Raw genomic sequence first — 26,309 nt, 5'->3', positions numbered from 1 at the left:
AATTCTAAAGATATTGTGTTGTCAAACTTTTTGTACAAGCACAAATTACCAAACCTTCTGAAATTGCTCAAAACAACCATCATGGGTGACATCTCATCTAATGTCAGTGAAACTTCAGCTTATTGAGTAAAATGTGGGAAAATAAGGAAATTCACCTAATTCATTGCAACACATCTCCTTTGCATGAAGTTATTTTGTTTGTGGATTTTTGAGTACAGCTCATAAAAATGGAAGCAAAAACAAGTGTTGCTTTTATAATTTATAATCAATTAACTGGCTCTTCCACAAGTATGCTAATTTTGATTAGAATGTTAAAATGATACTTACATTTTTTTTTAATTATTATTATTTTTATTGTGGTGACAGTTTGACATAAGGAATGGGTTAATTGTATTTCCCATATTTCCCTAAAGGAAGGTAAAATAGATAGATGGATGGATGGATTGATGGATGGATGGATGCACAGAGCTAACTAGATGGCTGGATAGCTAACTAGATAGCTAGCTAAAAAGATGGATAGCTAGCTAGATGATGCTAACTACCTACCTAGCTATTTAGATGATAGCTAACTAACTAGTGTAGTAAGATGAATACTTACTCTTCCGTGTTCATGATGTTGATTATCAAAACATACAATGAGATCAGTGAATTCAGGCATTACCTAAGGATTTTATTACACAAATTTGTGGACAGATGAGAATAGCCGCCACTCGCGCCATCTTTGATTCTCAACTGTGTCGTTTCCCGCTCCGCTTGTGGGTAATATCCTTTGTCCTACAAAAGTCCCTCCCAGAGTCACATGGTACCTCCTTCTTTTCTTCCCGCTCGTAGTCACATGATGGAACACAGATAATCAGATAAGGGTTGACGTTGTTTACAGAAGAGACTGAGAGACTCTGAGGAGCCGTCTTATAAACAAAGGCGTCTAATTTACACTTTCGCTTGCCCCCACCATATGTTCTCAGGAGAGAACAAAGAGAAAATCAACCCCCTCACATCATTTGAATTCTCACACAAAACTATACTGAGTAAATCAAAGCAATTTTGTCCAATTCTAAATAGTTATAACTAAATCAAAACAGTTATAATTAAATTGAAACAGAATATTTACTTCCCTAGCTAGTTAGACGGATATCTAGATAGATGCTACGGCAAGCTAGCTAGCTAGACAGTTACTTTATCCTGTGAGGATTATTGTATGTTGACCAGCATCCTTGAACAGATTGTAATCGATTCTTGCTTCACTGTAATAAGCAAACTCACAGCATTACTGTCACATGAATGCCTGCAGGTCTCTTTTGTGTCATACAAACAAAGAACACTATTTGTTATCAGTTTTCATTTAAAAACATGTCACATCGACATTGTCTGTATTGAGCTAGCACCAGAGATAAGATGTTACGATATGGAGGAGGCCACATCACAATAAAGTCACATCCGATGCCACCATTTGTTTACTATCAGCCATGAGCCGCACTGAAATACGAGCGTTGATATTATTTGATCCTTGGCCACTTGCATAAGGGCACAAATGAGCCTCGCTGGAGTGTGTAATGTGCACAGGTTCTCCCGCATCATGTAATGGAATGGGGAGGATTAGAAAGGTTAAATAGGAGTACCTGCACGGTGGGAAGGGGGTGATTGAGATTGGCCGATGATGTATTACGAGACCAAAGTGACCTTCCTGTCCGTCACACACGCCGAGACGGATCTGTGATGAGCTGTCATGTTGATGCTTTACGATGACGCCTTTTGGACTTCTATGCTATCCTTCCGCTCCAATCGCAAATCACCTGCAGTTAAGCGCTTCTATACGGCCGCATCATTGTTAAAGGGGGACATATTGTTGGAAAGTGTCTTTTTAATTGCTTGTATAAATATAGTTGGGTCTCTGGAGTGTCTGCTCACCTGTCATGTGGAAAATGACAACAACATATTTTTCGTATGATGCCTCTGTCAGTGATGTGTCTTTAAGCAAGTCGTTCAGAAAATAATACAGAGTACCTGGTTTGGATAATGGTTGGATGGATGTCTAAATGTGAACAAATTGGTCTGTTCATGTTTGCTTAACAGTAAATTCAGTTCTCACAAGTAAAACCTGAAGCAAAAAATAAATAAATCACTATCTAACGATTTAAGCAATCTAAACGGCAACACCTGAGCAACTAGAAACACCCATTAGTCACATGTTCCAGTACTTTTGTTGACTTAAAAAGAGTGTGGGTTCAAACAAAAGATGCTCTGTTGTGTGTTAAATACCATGAATTCTGAATTTTTGTTTCTCTGAAACAAATGTTTTCACCTTACAACAAAATCAAATAAATTGACCTTGTCACTCCAATACTTTTGGACGGGACTGTATATGCTAAGTTTCAGATTTAGCCTGTGTTTTGTCTTCGAAAACTCGCCATTTACAGGCTCAATCAGAACCAGAGAGTTGTCAATGGGTCAAAAAACACGCCACTGTGAAGCTGAGAGAAGATGGACAATCATTCAGAAACATTGCACAAACAAAGGCCAAAGCCAATACAACCATGCGGAATGTCCTGAAAATAAAGAAACCACTAACAATAGCCAAGTAACAGACCTCAAACGGGTAGATCAAGGAAAAACAGAAAATGTTGAAAGACTGCGTGAGAGCTGTAAAGAATGCCCCAAAACATCCAGAGGGCAAGGATTGAAAGTATCACAAACATTTGCCGGAACACTTCATGAACAAGTACAGAGGTTGCATCATCTTTTGGTGTTAAACCCAAATGTTTTCGGTCCACGGCTAAAATAAAAGCAATGCTATTATCGGGAAGTGTAATACTGTAAGTCTTCTTTAAAGGCTATTCCCGCTCCTCTTCAAGGTAATCTGCTGGTGTCGCACTCATCCAGGAGGAGGATTTCAAACAAATGATGGCATTCGGTGCTGCAGTGGGGCTTTTTAGTTTGAGATCTGACTCCAACTCGCATCACATCCGTCCCGCTCGTGACGGCCAAAATGGCCCCATGATGCTCGCTTTCTGCAGAGCCGTTGCGAGGCGTCGTTTGGCTGCTTTGCAGCGCCGCAGCCGCGCGTCCACATAAAAAAAGCAGAAGCAGGGGAATACTTGAATTTTATAACCTCCGCTGAAGCGTTGGCCAAAGGAAGGAGGGATGAATGAGCAGAGCTGGGATTTGTCTTCAGTTTGTTTAACATTGCATTAGTAGTTAATGCCCCTAGAAGTGATGCATGCGTCCTTATAAAAACAATCAGTCATGTTACCGTGCACCCTATAATATATTTTTACACGGGCATGACCCAAAGATAACATCACATGCATCTCATTTGACATGGTTACGGAGATATATTCTCATTATTTCAGCTGTCAGTTGGCACTTACCAGCAGGAGCCATTGGCCTTGGGGTTCTGTTTGAATTCCACTTAATGCGGTTTTATATAACATAAAACGTCATCGGCGGCACGGAGGATGAGCGGTTGGCACGTCTGACTCACAGTTCCGTGGTTTGTGTTCAAATCTCGGCTGTTGAGTTGGTGTCGGTTCGACTCAGTGATGGTGCAAATATGAGGGAATGGTTGTCTGTCTGTGCCCTGTTGTTGACAGGAAAAAAAACATATGCCTCATATAATGTAGTTACGGTGAGTCCAAAATTTTGCATACTCAGAATAAATGAATTCTGACTGCAACTGAAAAAAAAATCAACACAAGAACGTGTCAACTGCAGGAAGAGAAGATTTTGCTATTGAAATTTGACATGCATGTGGTCAGTGAAGGCAGCATGGGGACCTACTGGGTAGCACGTTGGCTTCACAGCTCTAAAGTTCAGGGTTAGAATCTCTATTGCTTATTTCCTATGTGGAGTTGCGTTTTTCCCACATTCCCAAAACATAAATTAGGGTAATTGAAGACTTTAATTGTCCATTGTGTGAATGTGAGTGTGAATGGCTGGGATAGGCTCAAACAAGTGCTGTTGACATGTATTGATGGATGTAATCAATTATTAACTTGCGTATAAATACGTCTTTTAATACTTTGTCCTTCACTCCCAAAAACGTATTTATATGTTTTTTAATGTGTTTTTTTTATGCTGGAGCATACAGAAGGCTTTCATGCAGCTTCTGACCTAAAGAGGTCGCTTAAAGCAACGGTGGTTATTACAAAGAACAACCAGCAGGTGGCAGCAGAGTATAAGAGATCAACCAGGGCCATGTTGCAACAAGCTCTTTTTGCCAGAGTTTTCAACAGGTCTGTGAATAATGATGAAACTGATCTATATTCTAATGCTAATTGCTGCAAAACGGAAACAGATACAAATATACTTTTTTTCTGATGGAAAGAGAGACTCTAATGTTTTCTCTAATCTGTTCAGAATTGGTGTAGCAGCATGTGGCACATTGCCTAAGGTAAGCCCAGTACACCCTGTTCCAAGAATCTGCAAAACAATTGCATGTCTGAGAGCATAAGGTAGCTTCCGGTATGTGAAAGCATGACAGCCGCTGCCATGTTCGTCAGAGGACCTTATACAGTGCATCTGCTCCATGAAACCTGGAACGCAGGATGCAGTGTTAATTGTTTTTTCTGTTTGGGCTCCAGCTGCCCAAAAAAATTTACATTCACAGATGGATTTCAAACTGATTATTTCAGGTTCAATGTTTTTAAATGGCAAAAACCTCATTGACAATGTATCACTGGAACTCATCTGCAACGGAAGATTTCAGTTTATTCTTTTTGTGGCTTTTGGTTCTCTTCCAGTGTTCCTTAGCTCCAAACCCCAAGGCGGTGAAAGAGCGGTTGTTTTTTTTCTACTGTGTCAGCTAGTTAGAATTACATTTTAGGTTATGAAAATATTGATTTATTCACCCGAAACCTGCTCTTTTTTTGCAATGTAAGATTTGGGAGAGGCACAGAGTTGGTCAACACAAAAAGTTACTAAAATCCCTGTAAAGTGAAAGTAATGTAAATGTGACACACCACAAAGACGAGCGTTATAAACAACCCTGCCAAATTCGAATTATAAAAAAAAAAAAAAGTCAAAACTTATACTGTATAAAATGAGGCTTCAAAAATCAAGCCATTCTCTCGACTCTCAAGCACTGTGGGTGTGTCATTTGAATGCACTGAAACCAGCCGTCTCAGCTTCTAACTGTTAATCAAAATACAATTTATACCACCTGGAAAACACGGCTAACATATTTCTTATGTATATATTCGAAAATATATTCCACTGAGTTGTCATGGCAACAAAAAGGCGTTCTTAAACGGCCACGCCACACGCTGGCCATCACCATCCATCCATTTTCTTAACCGCTTGTCCTCACAAGGGTCGCGGGGGGTGCTGGAACCTATCCCAGCTGGCTTCGGGCAGCAGGCGGGGTACACCCTGAATTGTTTGCCAGCGCTGGCCATCACATCTAAAAAAAAAAAGGGGAAAAAAAGAAAGAAATTATCTTGCTCTTCCACCTGCTCTAGATGGGGATCGTCCAACAACGAGGCGCTCTTGCCAACGGACTTTCTAAAGGGAAGATGCATTTTTTAGGTCTATGGATAGCTAGCTAGCTAACTGCATAGATAGCCTTTATTGTCATTATACAAACAGATGTACAATTAAGTGTCTTTAAGTGCAGCATATATGTATATTTAAACAATAGATTCCTAAAAATAAATATAAAATATAAACTGAATATAAAAATATTTTTTATTATTTGTTTATTTGTAGTTTCACACAATACTATTTTTCAAGTGGTAAAACCGAAACTGAAGTGAGAAGAGCTGGCTAGCAGTGGATGGAGTGAACTTCCCCAGGCGGATAAAGTTAGTGTCAAAATGTTGCCATCCTGTCAGTTTTTGGCATGAACCCGGAGACTTATTTTGCTGCAGTGACTTTATAAATTTGATTGTTGCAGTCCTGTTGAAATTAATGGATTGAATACGCTCTCCTATTCAAAAGCTTTTTTTTTACATTAATTTAAAACTACAAGCTGGCTGCACCACATGAATCATTTAGATCATCACGGTTGAACTATTTCTATCATAAAAATCAATTTTAATAAAAAGTAATCTCTTTAGCCTGAATGGTTTCGATACAGGGGGAATGATAATAATTAAAGCAGGTTTTTCCACAGGAAATTAGACATTTGGTTCCTTGCAGGGACAGCAACATGAGGAAAATATGCGGCTAAGTGTGAGAAAGCTTGGTCTCAGCCATGTGTCTCAGAATAAGCCCCCCCCCCCCCCGCCCCAAAAAAACAAAACAACAACAAACAAACACTGATTTTGTTTATACAGTAGAAAACAATTTGTGCTTCCGCAATGTCAAGCACTACATGTGCTTCCACTGCCCTGGTTTTAAGGGGAATGCGGGGAGCCGCTTCGATTGGCCAGGAGTCGGCTGCATTCCATTCCACAATGGCAAAGCGCCCTATTCTATCTGTGCTAATGCATTGGTCATGTTATGTATCAAACATATGTTGTCAATTATGTAATTCAGCTCCTTGTTAGAGAACATTCTTTAAAAGTTTAGAAAATATCAAATTAACTTCACCTGTAACAGTGACAGCGCATTTTAGGTTAACGCTGGCATTTCACCCGAAATCAGTCAGTCAGACATGTCTGCTTTCCTCAAGGCCTCACCTACCCGTCAAATCAAAACGAGACAAGGCCCTCGCTCAAAACGCCTCGTCGCTCCCGTCTATCTTTAGCCGCCGTCTTGTTAAACGCGATGTTTGCTCCTTGCACTCCGGAGGTTTGTTTTGAGGCGAGGGGAATGCGGCCTCCGAGCGGAGTGCTGACGAGAAGGAAGTCCTGGCACTGTGGCGAGGTTTCAGCGCTAATGGGGAAGCCGTTAAATGCTGAGTGAAAGGTAATAATCAGTAAAGTGCCACCGGCTGCTTCCCTGCAGTGCCATCGCCTCCGCTAAGTGGATGCAGAGCGTGTTGGCATGCATGTCTAAGCTGACATGAGTCTATGCTGTGTAATAATCAACATTTAAAAAAAAAAAAGGCAAGGCAGACATTACGTTTTTTTGTGCCGATCATCGTTCTTAAATGTGCTGAAGATCCATAAACGCAATCTTAACCATATTGATATCGGTAGGCCTTCCAGCAGTATATTTCTCATGAATATTCCATAGCCATTAGCATCCAGGTTGAGCACACTGTACATTTTATTTGTTTATTTTTCTTCTTGACTTTGATTTATAGTATAAGGACCTGTGCTTGGTTTGTTGTTGTTTTCCTATTTTTGCCTCGTAAGAGATTATTTCTCTCCATAAATGTGACCCCAGTGTCAGGTAATACTGTGACAATATTAGCGCTGCGGTGATAGTTTATGAAAAAAGCAAAACATTACTTTATTGTGTGCCTCGGATGACCTGCTGACTGCTAATCATAAAATATGTATGCACTCTATCCAATGGGAATAAATAGTGAAGCCATCATACGGCCTCCAGCATTGGCACACTGCTTAATTTGAACTACTTGGTGGTGATATTTTCTTATATAAAAGTTGATCAGTTTGTGTGCAAATATAGAGATAGAGGTGGATTTTATTCTGCTTTCTGAATATGGATTGGTACAAATTTGGATGTCAAGTTTAAGCAGAGAAAATATTTGAAATAATTTGTTGTGTTGAGTTTGACTGTTACTCCCTCTCTATAGGCAACATTTTAATTTAATATTAACCATGACTAAAAACAGTTTTATCCCAAGGATGTGCGAAGTACATCACACTGTAAAAATAGAAATCATTTTAAATGATTTAAATAAATAAATAAATGCATAATTTAGAAAAATGATTGGCAGTGTATTACATCCTAATCAAAATCAAACACCTGAGCTGAAAATGAGCTGTTTTGTTCAAAATATGGGTGCGGGGGGGGAAGGGGGGCAAAAAAAAAAAAAGGACATCAAAGCTATTCTTAAGAAGGATAAATAATGACTAAACCCAACTGTTTCTGCTGAGCATTTAACAAAAAAAAGTGAAGTTAAGCACACCAACTATGGAGCTGCTGTAATCCTCTTCCAACTGACCCCTCCCACCAAAATAAATAAATAAATAAATTACACTAACATCCTCAATATAAGAGGCTTTTCAGAACAACCAACACCTAGCTACTAGGCTAATGAACAAAAAATCGACCAAAACTAATGCACAAACCTAATCCTTAATGTTAGGCAGGCTCTTCCTATAATTAATTAGCTAACAATTTGAACAAAGTTTAAAATACTGCTAGCAACCGAAAGTATTGTACAGAGCTAAAATACATAAAACTTTATTGCAATCTTAAATATAAATGGTAAATAGACTGAACTAGCACTTTCTAAACAATATAAGTTGATTCTTCCTAACTCAATAGTCAGAAAGCTATAGCATCTAGCTAGCAAACTAGCTAATGAACAAATGAGCCAACTAATGCCCGAGCACCAGGGTTATTATAGTTTTGGAATTTTTCATTTTAGTTACTTTTTATTTCGTTTTGAGTTTTGGATTTTAAATTTACTTAGTTTAAATTAGTTTTCAAGGTGGTTCTGTTAGTTTTTATTAGTTTTAGTTATTTCATAAATGCTTACTTTTAGTTTAGTTTTAGTTAGTTTCAGTATTAGTTTTAGTTTAAAAAAAAAAGTGTATTACTTGTGTGCAATATTCAAAAAACACCATGGAAGTCATCTAAAGGTGCTTTTCTATTGGCTGCTGCTAGATGACGTCACTTTTGTGACACACTTTCAAATGTCCTTATTCCAGTTCATATTAAAAATAAATCTACTTAAAATCACATTTAAAATCATCCCCAAAGGCTCATGCATTAAATTTAGTACCAAAGAGTAAAATGAAGGATTTTTTTTCCTATAATTATAGTTAGTTTTGTAAACATAAAATGTAGTTTTCGTTTTTTTAAAAAGCATTTTCGTTTTTATTTTATTTGGTTAACGAAATTCTTTTTTGAATCTTAGTTTTTGTTTTTTCGTTATTTTTTGTTAACTAAAACAACCTTGCCGAGCACCCAACCGAAACTAATAATGAACAAAACTAACTACTTAACCACCCAAATCCTAAAATATCACGGCAGCCTCTCGCAATGTAGTTAGCATGCTAAATAGCTAGCCAATGAGCTAATGAACCAACCAACCGAAACAAATATCAAAACTAGTGAAATTTTTTTCTCCTGGCAATACACATTTCTAAGATATATTTTTATAATGAAACACACACTTGTTGATTCCACAGCTTTTGTTTTAATCACCTACAGTGCATGTTGCTGTGGGATACATTGACATGGTAATAATAAATAAATAAATAAATACTGACACATTTACTTGGTAGATGAAACCCTTTTTCTCTATATTGCTTTCCCCATCATGCCGACTCTCCCGAGGATAAAAAGAAGATTCCCATCCTACAAACGTACCGCTCTGCTTTCATTGTGGAATGTTTTATGTCGCCGGGAATTCATTTCTGTCTTGAATCTGTCCTTTTTTTATGCCCAAGGACAACCGCACACCCCTCTGTCTCTACCTGCAGCAGGCACCAGACAGTTATTTAAAGCACATCATGTCTTTCATTATGACTTGTGACATGACCCAAAATGTATTATAGTGTCACTGGAATTGATTTGATGCGAGTTTGAACTTGAGGAGGAAACTTGGCTATTCTGTACACATCGCCTCTGGAGACATTATTAAAAGTGGAAAGGGAAGAGTGTGTGGGAATGCAATGGCTTATGCATGCATACTGATGTTCATGGACATTATAATTCACTCTCATACAATTTATTTCACAATCTTATGATATCTTTTCCAAGTTTAAAAACAGGATTTCTGTTGAAATGTTTGGAGACATGTTATAGTATAAAAATAAATTAAATATTAGTGATTCCTCCAAAATACTTTAATGGCTTAGTTATTTTAAAAAAAATTAATAAAAATAAACACACAGTTTAAATGCTAAACTGAAAGTCAATTAAGTTTTTGCTGTATGTAATTTGATAATGGAGATTGAAGTAGGTGATGATACAATATGTGTTGTAAGAGCTTTTATACATGCAATTTAGATCCTGAATTATTTATAAATGGCTCAATGGCTGTAGCTCATCTGTAAAGACTTTTGCCGAGTTTTGGAGCCGGAGGGCCACGGGTTCCAGTGCAGGTGTGCACAAAAATGTCATTGAAGAGATGCTTGAGTTGAGATACTTGTTTGCTGGCTGTTGCCGAGGTGCCCTTGAGCCAAGTAGCGTCCCCACCTCCCAGGTCAAGTTGTGCAGCACTGTTTGCATGCCTGTTTCACTCTGAAGGCTCTATTTTCATGAGCAGCACAAGTCTGGTGCAAGGCACTGTCTAAATCTATGCAGGGGCGGGCTAGACTTTGTTTGAGTATTTTTGCAGATGCCCGCATCTTAACGAAATTGTGGGTGTGAAAACAGCCAACTTGATTGTAGTGAAACTGATAAAATAGCTAGTTGAAGAAGCAATCCTTTGTTAAACTCCTTGTCGGTATTAAATGGGATCTCTGTTCTTTATAATTAACTCTTTGACTGCCAAAAATGTTAAATAACGGTTAGTAAAATCCTATGGATGAGTGCCAAAGACGTTAAAAGACGTTTTTTTTTTCAAAACAGAGGTGAAACTAACCATTTTCTATTGTTGATTACTGAAAAACGGAATAAGGTAGAAACAAACTTTTTTTTTTTCTGATGAAAGATGAGAGTCCAATCTTTCATTTTGGTAGTATGTGTGTGTCCAAACACATCATTTTCTGTGGACCTTGAAAGATCAGTCAAAAATGCTTAAATCGGCTGGCACCCACGGCATCCCTTTTCTGAAAACGTCTGGCAGTCAAAGAGTTAACCACAACCGCCAGCCAGTTAACACGATGATGAATGAACGACCAATTGAAATTAACCTAAAAGTAACTATCCAAATTAGACAAGAAAAATATGGACTGTGACTTCAATGTCTGGGCGGCAGTAGATAGCATAGCACTTATGCTGTCCATCTCTCTGGCCAGATACACCACTGACTACTTTTCAAAGTCGGCACCTTTTAATACCTCACAAAAAGGACTAAGCATAATGGGGCTACTTATGGCACAATTAGAGATAAGTACATATAGTAACACGGCTGCGGTATCTTGATTTAGAATGCCCGCAGAAAAGCAGAAATGGATAACTCCAAATGGATGGGAGGACAATATGATTGGTACCAATCACATTGACAGATCACGTGAGAGAGTTTCTGAAATACGAATGTACGGGTAATTACTGGAGAACAGATCTTTTCACTCCGTGTTAATATTTTTGAAATAGCAGAAACTCAGCAATATGTTTGTCTTGCAGTACTATTCCAAAATGTATAATGTGAAAAATATTGGCATTTATTTAAAGTGCAAAACACGCTGGTCTCCACCATTTGAACACCTGTTGCCAACATCGCGTGTCATCTGGCAGCGTGAGTTTACACATAATTCATTGCCAGCTATTTGGGATTTTAGTGAAGGATCGATCGCAGCCTTAGTAAATCATGCGCAACACGACCACTCAAAACAAACATAGTCTGTTAGAATGAGTATGCAACACATATGTAAGATCTTAGTTAATCAAGCCCCCAATGTTCATGCTCACTTTTGATTGACGCCGTCAGAGTTTGCTGCACTAATCATACTGAGAGCTGTTTCTAATATTTAGACTAATGAATAGAATAAAGAGGCAAATAGGGTTGACAGCGCATGAGATCACTGACATGCAAGTGACGCAAAGTAATTGCGACTCATGATGGCAGTTTGTAAACACAATAAAAGTGACTTTGATTTCATGCTTAAACTGTTTTGCTGTAATTAAAATGAGTCAAAGCTCATTAGAAAGCTGTGCATGCTCTTGTTAGGCGCAGGCACGGCGATTGGCTCAATACAGGAAGGTTATGCGGGGATGCGCTTCAAGCGATCTTCTTCTGTCTGACTAATAAACACTGCTATTCATGTGAAATAATTCCCTCTGAGTGCCTTGCTCAGGGTCGTCGACAGCTTCCGATGGGAATCAAACACCCCCCAAAACAGCCATTAGCACCGAAACAAATGCTGATTTTGCTGTCAAAGAAATTAAGCACAAGGCACAACCCTGAATTCTTCCCAATGGGGTGAGAAAGTATGTACTAACAAGGAACCAAAAAGCTAAACAACTTGCAAAGAAGCAAAATAACTATAGCTAATGAATGACAAAATCAACCTTAAGCATTTCTTGACAATAATAAGTTAAATGTGACCTCACTAGTCCAAACATGACATTCTGATTATTATTACATTTGTGGAATAAGGGTTATGAAGCTAAATCCATCTGCTTTTATCCACCTCAGGGGGCGGCCATTTTGTCACTTGCTGTCGACTGAAGATAACAGCACAGTTGCTCAAGGCTCAGGCAACAACCAATCACAGCTCTCCTGCTAGCTGAAGCCAAGCTGTGATTGGTTGTTACCTGAGACCTAAGCAACATCGATGTCATCTTCAGTCGACAGGAAGTGGCAAAATGGCCGCCCCCTGAGATGAATTAAAACAGCTGGATTTTGCTGCTTAACTCATATTCCACTCACACAATATTAACCAGAATACCATATTTAGACCAGTGGGGAACATATTATTGTAAAAATAAATAAAAATAAGTTGACTTCCCTTTTAACCAAACTATCCTAATTAACAAAACCAACTAGCGTAACGGAAACAAAACGAAACCAGTGACACTAATAAAAAAAAATACAATTCAATGGCAAGCATAACTTAAGTACGCTCGCATAGCAAACGTGGAACTAGCAAGACGACTGAACCAACTAAACAAACTAATGAGCGCAAACTAAAGAGAGCAAACTAACAAACTAAACTTACTAACAAACAAAACTGTTAAACTCTTAACTGTTCATCAAACAGATGAGACTAACAAACTAAAAAAACAAACCAGCAATTCTGACTCAAAGAACAAACAAATAACAAACGAAAGCTAACAAAACTGACATTACGACTACAAGAAACTTACTAAAAACGATTAACAAAACAGACTAGCCAAACCAATGCATGACCAAAACTGTCTTAAGTCATTTGCTAGCAAAACTAACACAACTAGCAACACTAGAAAAAAAAACAATAAAACAAAAAAATGAACTTTACTGACAACTACTTTCAAAACTAATAAACAAATAAAACTAACTAACCTATGAACTGACAATGACAATTAAAGTACAGATTGACAAACAAATGACGTTATATGAATATGTGAAAGTAACAAGACTATCTTATAAACAAAACTCCATTCGTTTTCTATAGCGCTTGTCCTCTTTAGGGTCACAGGTACCCTGCAGCCTATCCTGGCTGACTTTGGAAGAGAGGTGGGGTGAACCCTGGAATGGCCACGATAGTCTCTTGCAGATGATCCATTGTAACTAACAACACTGTGCGGCAAAACTAATGAATGAGTAAAAAAAAAAATGGAAAAAAGGGATTTTTGTCTTAGCCATCCTTAATTAGGCCTATATAATTATGTCACTATGTGAACACTAGTTCCTCCATCATAATCTGGAATAATATGGCAATGTAGTATGGCATGTTTGATAGAAATTGTAAGGGCTACTTCCAAACATTTTTTTTTAATTCTTTTTTTTTTTTGGTAGCCATTACTTTGGCCTTTGTAAGCACAAATGTTCCATTTACTAAAGCTAAGTAACTCCCTTGCCGGTGCTTCAAGATGCGGCAAATAACAGCAGCTGCTCATGAGAGTCCAACATTAAGTTCCATTTTTGTTGTTGCTTGCCATTTTCACGCCACAAAGCACAAAGAGCTTTTTGTTGGTTGGTTGCTCGGTAACCTCGGGTCTTAAACCCATGGAAGATAGGTATAAAGGCATGGCTTTAAGGTATTTAAAGTTGTTAAGATTCTGGTTCAAGTGGTGTGGTGAACTACCGCAGCCAGCAGATTGAAATGTGGTGGTGTGTGTGTGTGTGTGTGTGTGGGGGGGGGGGGGTTACCATGTGTGTCATATAAGTGATGTCATCGTTCTGTTGAGTTAAAATGGAATACAGTACATTAATATTTTATACTGTTTAATCTTGCTTTGTTCCCGAGGGTAATGAGCTGTTATCTTGTCGATCATTTTCATAGCTCATTGACAATGTAGTTTAGCCAACTCTTTCATGTTTAGTGCAGATGCACTTAGCTGGTACTTTATTAGATTTTTATGATTTTTCTTACCTGGATTGTGAAGGATTTATGTACTTAAAATGATGATTTCTATTTCATAGGCAATCGTTTTCTCCATTTATTTTTGAATTTTTCAAACAAATGGGTGCACAAAATTCAAGAGGTGTTTTCTTTTAACGTTGGGAAATAATAAGATCTTCACTCCTCCATCTTGGCTATGTGATAAGTTGTCAGGCAGACAGATGATCCAGTGAGGCCACACAGCTGTTTTAACCTTGAATAGGAAGGGCAGAGTACTCCACTGAGTGTTGGTGTCCCTTGAAAGCCCCTTCCCCATAAGCAGTTGATATATGACGGGCTTAGTGATGTTGTAGACCGCCTGAGCACAATGACGGGATGTTATGTCAAGATGCTGCTTTCCTTTTTCCCCCCAACCTCTACTGGACATAACTGATGAAAAGGTTGCAGTCGGTATTTGCTTTACAGTTGGCGAGAGCGCCAAGATCATCCCCGAATCAATGTGCTTTATTCTTCTCGACTAAAATAGCTGTATGTTTGTTTGCTTCTCATTCAGAGGACATAAAGAACTTATAAGAAAAAGATTGCATTTTTGCTGTCAAGTACTGTTGTAATCATTCGAAAATGTCACGTCATTCATTTAAAACCTTGAAAACAGAATGCTGGTAACAGATGAATCAGAATCCAGTGTATCCACCTGGTGGAATAAAAATGTTAAGGCATTTAAATCCCAATGACTGAATATCAACATGTTGAAGCCTAATGCTAACGTGTGGTTTAGACTTGCTTACGCAAGCTACACCTCCACCATACACTTGTTGTTGAAACTGCATGAAACCATCAACAGCAAATTAAAATCGACAATATGACCAATAAATCTATAGTTCCCACGCTGTGTATGTTTTTTCTTGATCTACTTTGAGCCGAGAGAAAACACTTGCTGTCTGTCTGAAGTCTGTCCTTAGAGTGGAATTGTCTGTACCGGAAAAACTGAGGAGGTTGTGAGTGATGCAGCAGTATGTATTGACGCAGCAACACAAGGCTGTAGCTCACTTGAAGACGAGCAGTAAATTGTATCTAGAAATGAAAAGATTGATGAAAAAAATTGGCCTTTCGGAATCTCTGCTGACCGCTGCTTTGTGCAGTAGAACTATTGACAGTCATTAGTTACATGTCAATTCAACAATATTTATATTTAGCGCAGTGACTGTTGCGGTTGTTTTTTCAAGAAATTATCCTTGTCAGGCTAGTTTTAATGCAGTATACTTTTACTTTTATTAAAGTATGTGTAATGGTGAAATGCTACTTTTATTACCTTGCATTGAGCTACTTTCCGCTGGCTTGTCTTCTCACCTCTGCCACAAATCTAATTATCTAAATGCACAAAGCCGCAATGGCTGCATGAACACAGACTGGTGGATTGTGTGTGAAAGGCACAAGCTCCTCCAATTTGCCAGTTAGCCTGCGAATGGGATTTGGTCCTTGCTATCCACTATCCCCATTCTCAAAGGCCGCCATTCTGTCTCTGAAGCCAGGAAATTTGTGCGCGATCTTCTTCCCAAGCATTCAGTGTCGGGTCAAGGTGACACAGACCAGCAGGGAAAAAAGATGACTTTCACGGGTAGTATGAAAGGTGCATGGTCAATTTAATGAAGATACAGTCTTGTTCAGGTGCAAGCAGTCAGTTTGTAAGATTGAGATTTTGGAACTGATTTTGGATTGTGGAAGGAATTGCCTGAATGTACTTTTGAACACAGATGTTCTTCACTGTGAGGCCAACCTGCGAGCCATTATGGTTTCGTGAGCACAAATGTTAAGAAAATTGCTGTGGACAAAATAATTCTTGGCGTATGTGTTGAGGTCAACCAAATATGTCAATAAATCTACAATTATTGACCCTAAATTTTTCCCTGTGAAGGAAAGTAACCAAAAAGCTAAACAACTTGCAAAAAAGCAAAAATAACTATAGCTAATGAATGACAAAATCAACCATAAGCATTTCTTGACAATAATAAGTTATATGTGACCTCACTAGTCCAAACATGACATTATGATTATTGTTACATTTGTGGAATAAGGGTTATGAAGCTAAATCCAGCTGCTTTTATCCATCTCATGGGGCGGCCATTTTGCCACTTGCTGAAGATGACATCACAGTTGCTCAAGGCTCAGGTAACAACCAATCACAGCTAAGCCAAGCTGTGATTGGTTGTTACCTGAGCCTTGAGCAACTGTGATGTCATCTTCAGTCGACAGCAAGTGGCAAAATGGCCGCCCCCTGAGATGAATAAAAACAGCTGGATTTTGCTGCTTAACTCGTATTCCACTCACGCAATATTAACCAGAATACCATATTTAGACCAGTGGGGAACATATTATTGTAAAAATAAATAAATAAAATAAGTTGACTTCTCTCTCTGTGGTCCAGTCAATGCTAGGTAGTGTTTCACATGGTTGCTTGTTGTCCGGGGGATGAAGGAGATGCCATGGACAGCAGTTTAAAAGAAGCTGAAAGAAACTTGTCAATGTAGATCGAGAGAAATAGATTCTGTAGGCAGTGAAAGTGTTCGTCAAGTTTGTAGATAGACCGAACTTCCCAAGATTTTTGTAGCTCTTTCTAAATCACTGCTAGGGGGAAGAGAATGATGTGCATCATTAACTTCTCCCCAACGTCATTAATTATGTAATGTGCAGCCGAATCTTCTAAAGGGGTGTAGCGTCTTCTATCCCACTGATTTATCTTTGACTTAACTTTAACTGGTGGCATCAACAATGCAATTCATTCTCAGCCCCACAATGATGGTGAAGTGCTAGATTGTACATACTGTCGCACTACTACTCACTGTGCTACCTCAGTGCCAGCAGCTAAGTGCCAGTTAGGGAACTTTGTCTTCTCTGTAATTATTTTTTTTTTATGTATGCCTCCATTCTTTAGAATACATTTTAGCTTTGGTTATGTTGTCAAATGTAGTGACGAGCCATCATGTTGTACTGAGGATTATTCCTGGAAATAATGTGCAAGAGAGAAAAGGCTTTCTAGGCTTCTCCGTGCCACATGCCAAGAATGTCAATGTAAATCTTAGTGGTCAATTTAGCTTAAGTACATTCAGACAGAAAAGATGACAGCCATGGGAAAAGTTGGCCAATAAAGAAGTTCCAGTGATTTTGTAGTGGTGGGACCTCAAATTAACATGTATGTAATATACTAGAGGCTTCACATTCAATCATAAAAAAAAGACTTGTTCAATTACATTTTGGTGGAAAAATGAACATATATGTGAACTTCCTCTGTAAGAAAAAAAATCCATCAATCCATTTGTCCATGGGCATGAGGTGAGGTGCTCCCCGGACTGGTCACCAAGCAATCAGGGGCCAGAGCATATGAAAACAGAGACAGACTTAACAGGTCTTTTAGGCAAACACAATTAATTGCTTTCTTGGGGCCCCTAAACATCACATGAAAACAGATTAATAAAGTGTGCTGACAATTTCACAAGAGTCAAATTCCTTTATTCCATTTGGTCATGTTCTAGCTTTTAGAGGACTTTTTTTGTGTGTGTGTGTGTGTGTGTGAAAACTTCAAAATCACCGCAAAGCATATTTCTTTTCCTGAGACAAACTTGCCTGGTGTCCGTGCTCCTTACAACATTTTTCACATTAAGCTTGAAGTGCTTCAGCTATAACCAGTCAAGTCTTTATTGCACTATTTTCACACAACCATGCTTTTCTCCACACTTCCGTCAGGCAATTTTCACCAAATTTTATTTCTACCCAGCACACAAAGCAATGCAGCCTTCATCATGTTGTTAACTTCACTCTAAGCTGTTGTGATATGCTATACGTCAGTCAATGTGTCTTGTGCGTCAGTAGAATTGTGGCAACAAGAACTGCTTTATGTTGCTTGGATTGCAGAATGGGAAAAGCACGATTAATATTCTCTAATTAGTGAATCAAAAATAATGAATTAAAGTTGTTTCCTCAATTTTCAAAGGGATCAGAGTAGCTACATGCTAGCATCTCTAAGTTCCTCATAAGTTCCACGAAAGCCCTTTTATTCAGACCCAGATCTTATTTTATTATTATTATTTTTAAGTTCACTATAGAAAAGATAATTTTGTGTTTTAAAAAAAGACATCAAAAGAAAAAAAATGTAGTATGCTTCTATGCTAATTTTCATCATCTACTGTATGTATGCTAACCATCATCAACGACTCTACATTTTAAGAGTTTGATGGTGTTTTAACATAACAATTGGTGTTTCTTTTCACAGGCGAACATCTGCGAGTATGTTCACAAGGGAACACATGTTGCACCCAAGAAATGGAGGACGCCTTTGGCCAGCGCAGCAAACAAGAATTTGGTGATCTGGTTGACGAGATGAGTCACACCTTGAGGAGCATGTTTGTGTCCAGACATCAGAAGTTTGATGGTAAGTCATCTGTGAATGTTGATAAAGGTGGCATTTCATCGAGCGGTGAATGCTTGCGACGGTAGTAAATGTTAGATTCGTCTTTCATGTATGAATGTTGGCGAAAACCAGGTGGTTGCCTCTGTTGTTAGCGTCATTTAGCGAGTTTTAGCCATGCTTACACACAACATGCGACAGTTTGGGAAAGTGTTTGCAAAAGACAGATGGAGACTTTTAGCCACTATTTGGAACAATATTGCGAAGATTAGCTAACTATGTGCCACCACTTTGCCACTGTTTGGGAATCTGGGACCGTTTGCAGCTCCTGGAGTATCCAAACTATGGACCCGACCCAATGAAAAGGTGTAGGTTAATTTTATTTCCATTCATTTTAATAGGAAACATTTTTTTGGTTCATAAACATGTTGGTTTGTAAGCAGAACTTGTGTTGTTTATCAGAAGCTAACTCTGTTAGCTGATGCTAATCTGTGTTTCCTGTAAAACCAAATGCAGCTCTGCTAACCTTTTGGTTTTAACATGATTGCAATGTCCTGCAATGATTGCAGAATCTCCGATACTGCCACCATTTTGGAAATCACTGACCACTATGGTAATGTTCGCTTCTCGTCCGGTGTCATCACAGCATAAGCCACTCATCATTACCTTCATGGCGACAAATAAGCTATACTTCTGTAAGTATTGTTATCATGAAGCGAGGAAGGGAAATTAATAACAGAAGAAAGACGGAGAAGCCTTGCTAATTGCAAATCTCTCGATATGTAGTAGCAAAACAACAAAAATAAGTACATAAAACAGTAGTATAGTGGAGAGCAACTGAATAACCAACTTTTAACACAAAATAGCAGGCAATTATTATTATTTCCAGTATTACAAATGTTCTTAGGCAATTTAGAGCTGACTATGAAAAGGTGCAGATTAATTCTATTTCCATTCATTTTAATAGGAAACATTTCTTTGGTTCATAAACATGTTGGTTTGTGAGTAGAACTTGAGTTGTTTATCAGAAGCTAACTCTGGTAGCTGATGCTAATCTGTGTTTCCTATAAAACTTTATGCAGCTCTGCTAATTAAATTCCAGTAGACTGACATCATGTTATCGCTCTGCAATATTGTATGTTAAAACTTTTTTTTTCTTTTAAATTGACAAACAAAAATGAAAATGAAAAGACTGTTGCTGTTAATTTGATAAAAGGTTAACCATTTTGTAGCTCTTCACCCTATGCCGCCTCTGCCCCCCTTATGGATAAGAAGGCCTTGTTAATATGCAAACGTGCGTAGTAGCCTTCCTTTTGTCGGATTAAACAAAACACGACTCCTTGCTCAGCAGATTGACAAGAGCAGCCCAGAGCCAAACTTTGCATTATTAAGCTTTGTTTCATGGTCTTGTGTGCCATGCTGTGAGATGGAGCCCCCACAGCGGCTGCCTTGACCACTGGGGCTGATGTTACATGAGGCGGGGGGGGGGGCTCATTATCCAAAGCAGACTCAGTCTTACCTCTTTACCTCACCACCATTGTAGGCTCTTCAATAGAGTCAGCTCCTCTTAATGAGATATAATAATCCCTCTCGCTCTCGACATGAGACTGTGTGGGAAGACTTGTCTTATCACCTCACATGCAGAGGTGAAAAGTCTGGGGGGGTTTGGGGGGGGGGGGTAAAGAATCGCCACCTGTCTTTTTGATGTTTAAGGTGATTTCAATGGCGCGCCCAGTGGATTGCAGCATATAAAACTTTCATTTCTTATTAAAGTTGTGCCTATTAAGTTTTAATTCCCGGTTGACTTTGGAGCTCTTGAGGTTTCCTTGGTAACAGCAAGTACGGTTTTAAAAACGATACCTCACGCTCGAGCTGAGCATTTGCTTGATGAGACGTCCAATAAAAGCTTCTTTTGTGTTTATAGCAGATGTCAGACAAAAACATGCCTTTCTAAAGTTATGTAGATGTTTTTTGCTTTGTTATGTTTTTCAGAAATGTGGTTTCATGGTTATCTCAAGGTGTTAAACCATTCAAACAGTCACGTGGAGCTTTCTATAAAATACCAATGAAACACAAATTGATAAAGAAGAAACAGACTCAATCTTGTTCCTTGCAGACATTTCACACGTGTTGGATGGATGGTTCTTAGGGGGTGGGGGGGGTTAACTATTGTAGAGCTTATCTTAACTTTAAAGGCGTATTTTGCCGTTTAAAAAGGTAATGTTAAAGCTTTTTCTATATCACGCATGCTCCACCAATGCCCAGATGAGTACGAAGAGCCCTGACTGTTTTACTCTGACTGCACCTATCAGCTTTAATCTTCCCTTTGTAGTGGAGTGTGCAGACCCTGCACAGTTTCTTTGGGGAGGGAAGAGGTGGAGTTTTTCTTAACCTCATTTGAAGCCGTGTCTTTCTTTGTCAACTGTGGCCGTCGCTTTAAGATCGTGCACGTACTCGCACGAGCGCCATGAACGAGCCTGACACAGATGCTGCAGTTATACTTTAGGCCAGAGGTAGCAGTCACGAGTAAAAAAGTGACAAACTGCACAAAGATCTGCGCAAAGATCCTTTAATTACAATTTCCTACAGTGTTAATTTCAAATAGAAATTTGCTAATCTGATTATCCCATAATCCCATGTCATCAAGTCAGCGTTTTACAGTATTTATTGAGCCATTACATCAGACAAATCTCAGACAAAACTGTCTTGTTTCAATTCACTCAAAAACAAAACTGAATTATTCAAAGTAAAATCTAGGCCTGTTTAATTGCAGGAAGACATTACATATTCTATTGTAGATTTATTTGTAATTAATGACTAATGATCTTTGGGCAAATTAAGTGAAAGTAGATGATTTTCCACAACACCCTGGGAATTACTGGACCAAGTAATGTAGTGGTTTACCAGTGCAATTCATACAAGTGTCAATATTGTATTCCTTTAAAATTATTAAAATAATAATAATAATAATAATAATCAAATACTATTGAATTATAGAAGCTTGAAAATGTCATAGTGCTGGAGTGATGTCCGCTTCTTTCATCTAGGAATGTACACTTCCTCTCACTCTCCTCAGGACATCATTCCGGGAAGCACATGAATAAATAAGCGTCTTATATATTTTGATCTGTTGCTGCCAATGTATAGTGACTGTCACAAGGAGGGAAGGGAAGACATCGTCTTTGTCCAGCCGCACGGTTTCCTCTTGGGGTTTGCTGCCATTCTCCATAATTTCATCAGTAACAAAGCAGATTCTATTTTGAAGTTTCAGCTTTTCGCCTTTGTGCCGTATTGATTATTACATCTCTGCCATTCATCCAATTAGAGCGTTTGAAAATGAGTGTGGTTGTCAGGATGGAAGAAAAGCAGTATAAGTGGACGCGGGGCATTCACTGCTGGAGATACCAGAGGAAAGTGTAAATCTAGATGCTGCATTATTTATTAAGCTTGTGCATTTGTGAGTTCATGCATTTTTCTGCTAAGCAGCGAAGGCGCAAGCGAGATGAGCGTCGATGTTGGTGCCAAACACGCGATCATGTAGATGCTCCTTAACATTGAATTAACACCTGGCGTTGGAGTCCCACCTACACAGAGTTATATTTTCTTCTTGAAGGAAATTTTTAATGAGCATATCTATAGCTGGTGATATAGCTGATCTCTTTTTTTCCCCTCTAACCCTAACCCATAATTTCACCTCTAACTGTGAAAACAATTGTTGCAAAAAACGTATTTCCAACATTTTCAGCAAACTGAACTGTCAGGAGTGTGCTGTGTCTTTAATAATAACATAAACTACTGTGAGATACTGCAGAGACGTCTTGATTTGACACTGTACAATAAACCCAAAATGAATTTTGACAGATGTGATCTGGACAATACAGACGGTAAACATTCAACTTATTGCTTCCCAGAGATAAGGCTTCATTCGGAGCCCTTGTTTGCGAGACTGCAAAGATAAACAACGCTTGAAAAGTTTAGGTTCAAACTGAAATCATCTTCCATCTCAATAGGATGGAAGGTGAGCCTATCCTGGCTGATTTGGGGCGAGAGGCAGGATACATAATCAGTTCTCCACTCTCGTTTTGAGATTTGGCCTACATAGTTACTTGAATTACCGTGTTCACAAGTAGCTATTGTCAACCTTGTCAATATTTTCAAAGTGCTAAAATGGTTGTCATTGTAAGTAACAGTGCATGCTTAGCAAATATAAAAAACGGTGCTTGAGCTGGCTACCAATATGCTTGACAGTTTCATAATTCATAACAGCATATATTTTTTTGCTTCATCACAATGTAAGGCAGCATTGTCACAAATACTGTAAATATGCATTTTATTTTGTGTTTTTGTCTGGCAAAGTATGCATGCACCAAATGAATGGATCCGCACACTAATCGACAAGTGTCGATTGATGAAGTGCTGCCTCCAAGAGTGAAAATACAATCAATGCTTCTACTTACTATATGGGGGCTCGTGTGTGCAATTTTTTTTTTTTTACCCGGGTTTCAACAAGTAGCTACCCAATAGCTCCACCCAGAGTCGCCATGGTAACAAAAGACATTCTTGTCAGATTCAGATCAGATTCAGTTTATTGTCATTACAACAAGTGCAACAAAACAGTAAAGTGCAGACCATTCAGTGCAAAGACAAAAATAAAGGATTTTGAAACTATCATGATAAAAATAATTAATATAAATAGATAAAAAAGAACAGAGAAACAAAAAACAAAAACAAGATCATAATCAGAATTAAATCATTTGAATTAAAAAAGGCACATTATAGAACACAGACTCAAACAACTTGTGTTGGCTCACACTCACACTTGGGGCTTTTCTACCACAAATTCTAAATTCTAACTCCTGTTACCCAGAACTCAAAGATCCTGGGCTTGTTGGTGGAAAAGCAGCTACTAACTCACTAATTGGCTAGGTGTGGCTTTTGAGCAGATTGGGTTACTTTTACCCAAGATTGAGTGAATTATTTTTGAAGCTGCAGATTAAGTTGAAGACTGGACTTGGCCTATCTGAAGAGCTGAAGCTTGTCACCATTTTTGACAGTTTGTTGTGTGCTGAAGTTGAAATACATTTTTTTTTTTAAAAGTGCACGCCCTGCAGTAGAGTGAGGGCGGGATGAGCACTGGCTCATTTCCATGAGACAGGACCGCCCCCTCAAAACAGGCAGTGAGCTCAAAGAAAGGGTGAAAAGTGCGCAGGAACTTCCCAGTGGGTGAAATTTACACCAACAAAGTTACTCATGATCGCGTTTCCTTTACAGAATTCTTCTTGGAGCTGCTGGACAACACCGAGAGGTCCTTGAACGAGATGTTCAAGCGGACATACGGCAAGCCTTACATGCAGAACGCCGAGGTTTTCGAGAACCTCTTCGCCGAGCTCAAGCGCTACTACACGGGGGGCAACGTCAACCTGGAGGAAATGCTCAACGACTTTTGGTCGCGGCTGCTGGAGCGCATGTTCACGCTACTCAACTCCCAGTACGTCATCACCGAAGACTACTTGGAGTGCGTCAGCAAGTACACGGATCAGCTCAAGCCCTTTGGAGACGTGCCCAGGAAGCTGAAGGGCCAGGTCACCCGGGCGTTCATCGCTGCTCGCACTTTCGTCCAAGGACTCTCCGTCGGCCGCGAAGTGGCTCAGAGAGTCTCGAAGGTAAAGTAAAAAAAGCCTAAGAATCAACAACTCTTTTTTTTTTTTTTTTTTTGCAACTTCTGCAGATTTTAACACGCCTGAGGTCATGTTTGCTGTTTGTGTAGCCAACTGACATTCCGCTACTGTTTCACTGTAAACAACTTCCTCCTTACGCTGAATAATTTTTGTGTGGGTCTGCAAACATCTTAACTTGTTCGGATGTTGTTTTCAGGAGGTGACATGAAAAGGTAAACCAAGAAATGGTCAGTGTTGTTTGCAAAGTTTTCCCACAGCATCCACCCACCATAATTAAGCTGTATGTCCTTAATATTCTGTTTGATGTAACGCACTGATTTAATGTCTCTCCTGCTTCTATACCGTACTGCCTCAGGAGTGTTTGCACTTTTGATCATATACATGGTGAGATTAAAGGAAAAGGCACGGGGCTAAATCTTGGATTAATTTACAGCAAGTGTCACCCTCCAAATGCGCGAACATATAACTCCTGTGTGTTAATTTGTCAGGTTTTACAAAAAGTGTGAGCAGACGCCTTCCAGCTAAACCAGAAAGAAGTGACGACTGTTAACCAAGTAAAAGCAAGAATGTTTTTCTTTGCACATCCTACAACACAAACCTACACCTGTTATGGCACTCAAAGCGCTTCACTCTGATTTCACATTCACCTGCTGCATGAGAAGCGACTGGGGGTGCAGTATCTTGCTCAAGGACACTTTGCAATTGTCACAAAGAATCAAACCCAAAACCTCTGGGTTGGGAGACAACCACTCTACCACTGAGCCATGCCGCCCGCCAGTTGTGGGTGATGTAATTCCAAAGCGTACCACTAGGATCTCATATGGACAAAAATTTCAAGGCAAATGCACGTGCAGTAACAATCATTCACAATGATTTGGAATTGAACTCACGCAAGCAAACTACAAAATTATCATTAACCAGATTATCGATTTTAACTCATTCAAACCCAAAAAAGTGTAAAAACATTTTTTTTTATACTTTTACTCCTAAAAACAAGTTTACATGTGTTTTTATCTTATTTTTTTATTTTATTTTTTTATGCTAGAGCATACAGAATGCTTTGGTGCAGCTTCTGACCTGAAGCAATGGTAGTTATTACAAAAAACGGCCAGCAGGTGACAGCAGAGTATAAGAGATCAGCCAGGGCCATGTTGCAACTAGCTCTTTTTGTCAGTGTTTTCACCAGTAATGTGAATATTGATTAAACTTAGCAATATTCTAATGCTAATTGCTGCAAAACGGAAACAGATACAAATATATATTTTTTCGTGATGAAAAAAGAGACTCATGTTTTTGTAGCAATAGAACACAACATTCTGTGGGCCTTGCAAAATCAGTCAATATGCAGTGAAGGGGGTTGCTTAGGTCAAAATGGCTGGGAGTGAATGAGTTAAGGGTTTAAAGTCATAAGTGTACTTGTTTACTATAACACAATGAATACAAAAAAAAAAGTCTTACAACTTACAACTTTTGCTTTGAAAACAACACAGAAGAACATCTAAGATGAGCAGGCAAACTGTTCTATAATTTATAACTGACTGTTCTTTCAGCAGATTTTCTCAAAGCACATTGAGGATTCCCCCTTTGGGCAAGAGACGTGATCGTGGAATTAAAACATACTGTGGAGTCAGAACAGTGAGTGCCTTGTAAACTAAAAGGCGGATTTTGTTAACTGAAACCAACAATCAGATCAACTGTAATTATCTGGTTAGAATTCCAATAAATTATGACTCATCATTAGCATCATGACGTGTTAACAGACCCTTTTGGGGGGAAAAATTTTTGGGGGTGGGAAATGATCTGTTCCATATTACAGTTTAATGTTGTTAACATCCACAAGCAACTGTTCAAATACATTAAAAAAAAATTTGGGGAAATATTACAAACTGATGAGGACCGAGGATGGAGCCCTGAGGAACCACGTCATCCATTTTAAAGTTATTTTGGCAAGGTCCAGCTATTAAAAAAAAAGAACTTGCCTTAGTGATTTTTTTCAACTGCTACCATAGCCTCATGTAAAGGTCTACTATAATACTGTACAGATTGGTCATGAAC

General features: G+C 38.8%; 1 protein-coding gene across 2 annotated transcripts in view; it reads left to right on the top strand.

The window, feature by feature from the left end:
- gpc6b (glypican 6b) overlaps positions 1-26,309 on the top strand; it is a 92,792-nt gene that overhangs the window by 8,334 nt on the left and 58,149 nt on the right. For both annotated transcript variants that reach the window (XM_077579140.1, XM_077579138.1), the window contains exons 2-3: positions 18,442-18,600; positions 23,848-24,239. In XM_077579140.1, coding sequence (XP_077435266.1) covers positions 18,442-18,600; positions 23,848-24,239 — 551 coding nt within the window. The remainder of the gene's footprint in view (positions 1-18,441; positions 18,601-23,847; positions 24,240-26,309) is intronic.

Source organism: Vanacampus margaritifer, chromosome 11 (genome assembly GCF_051991255.1).
Source record: "Vanacampus margaritifer isolate UIUO_Vmar chromosome 11, RoL_Vmar_1.0, whole genome shotgun sequence".
Lineage (NCBI taxonomy): Eukaryota > Metazoa > Chordata > Actinopteri > Syngnathiformes > Syngnathidae > Vanacampus > Vanacampus margaritifer.
Note: the sequence above shows the minus strand (reverse complement) of the source record. Positions and strands in the feature narration are given on the sequence as shown.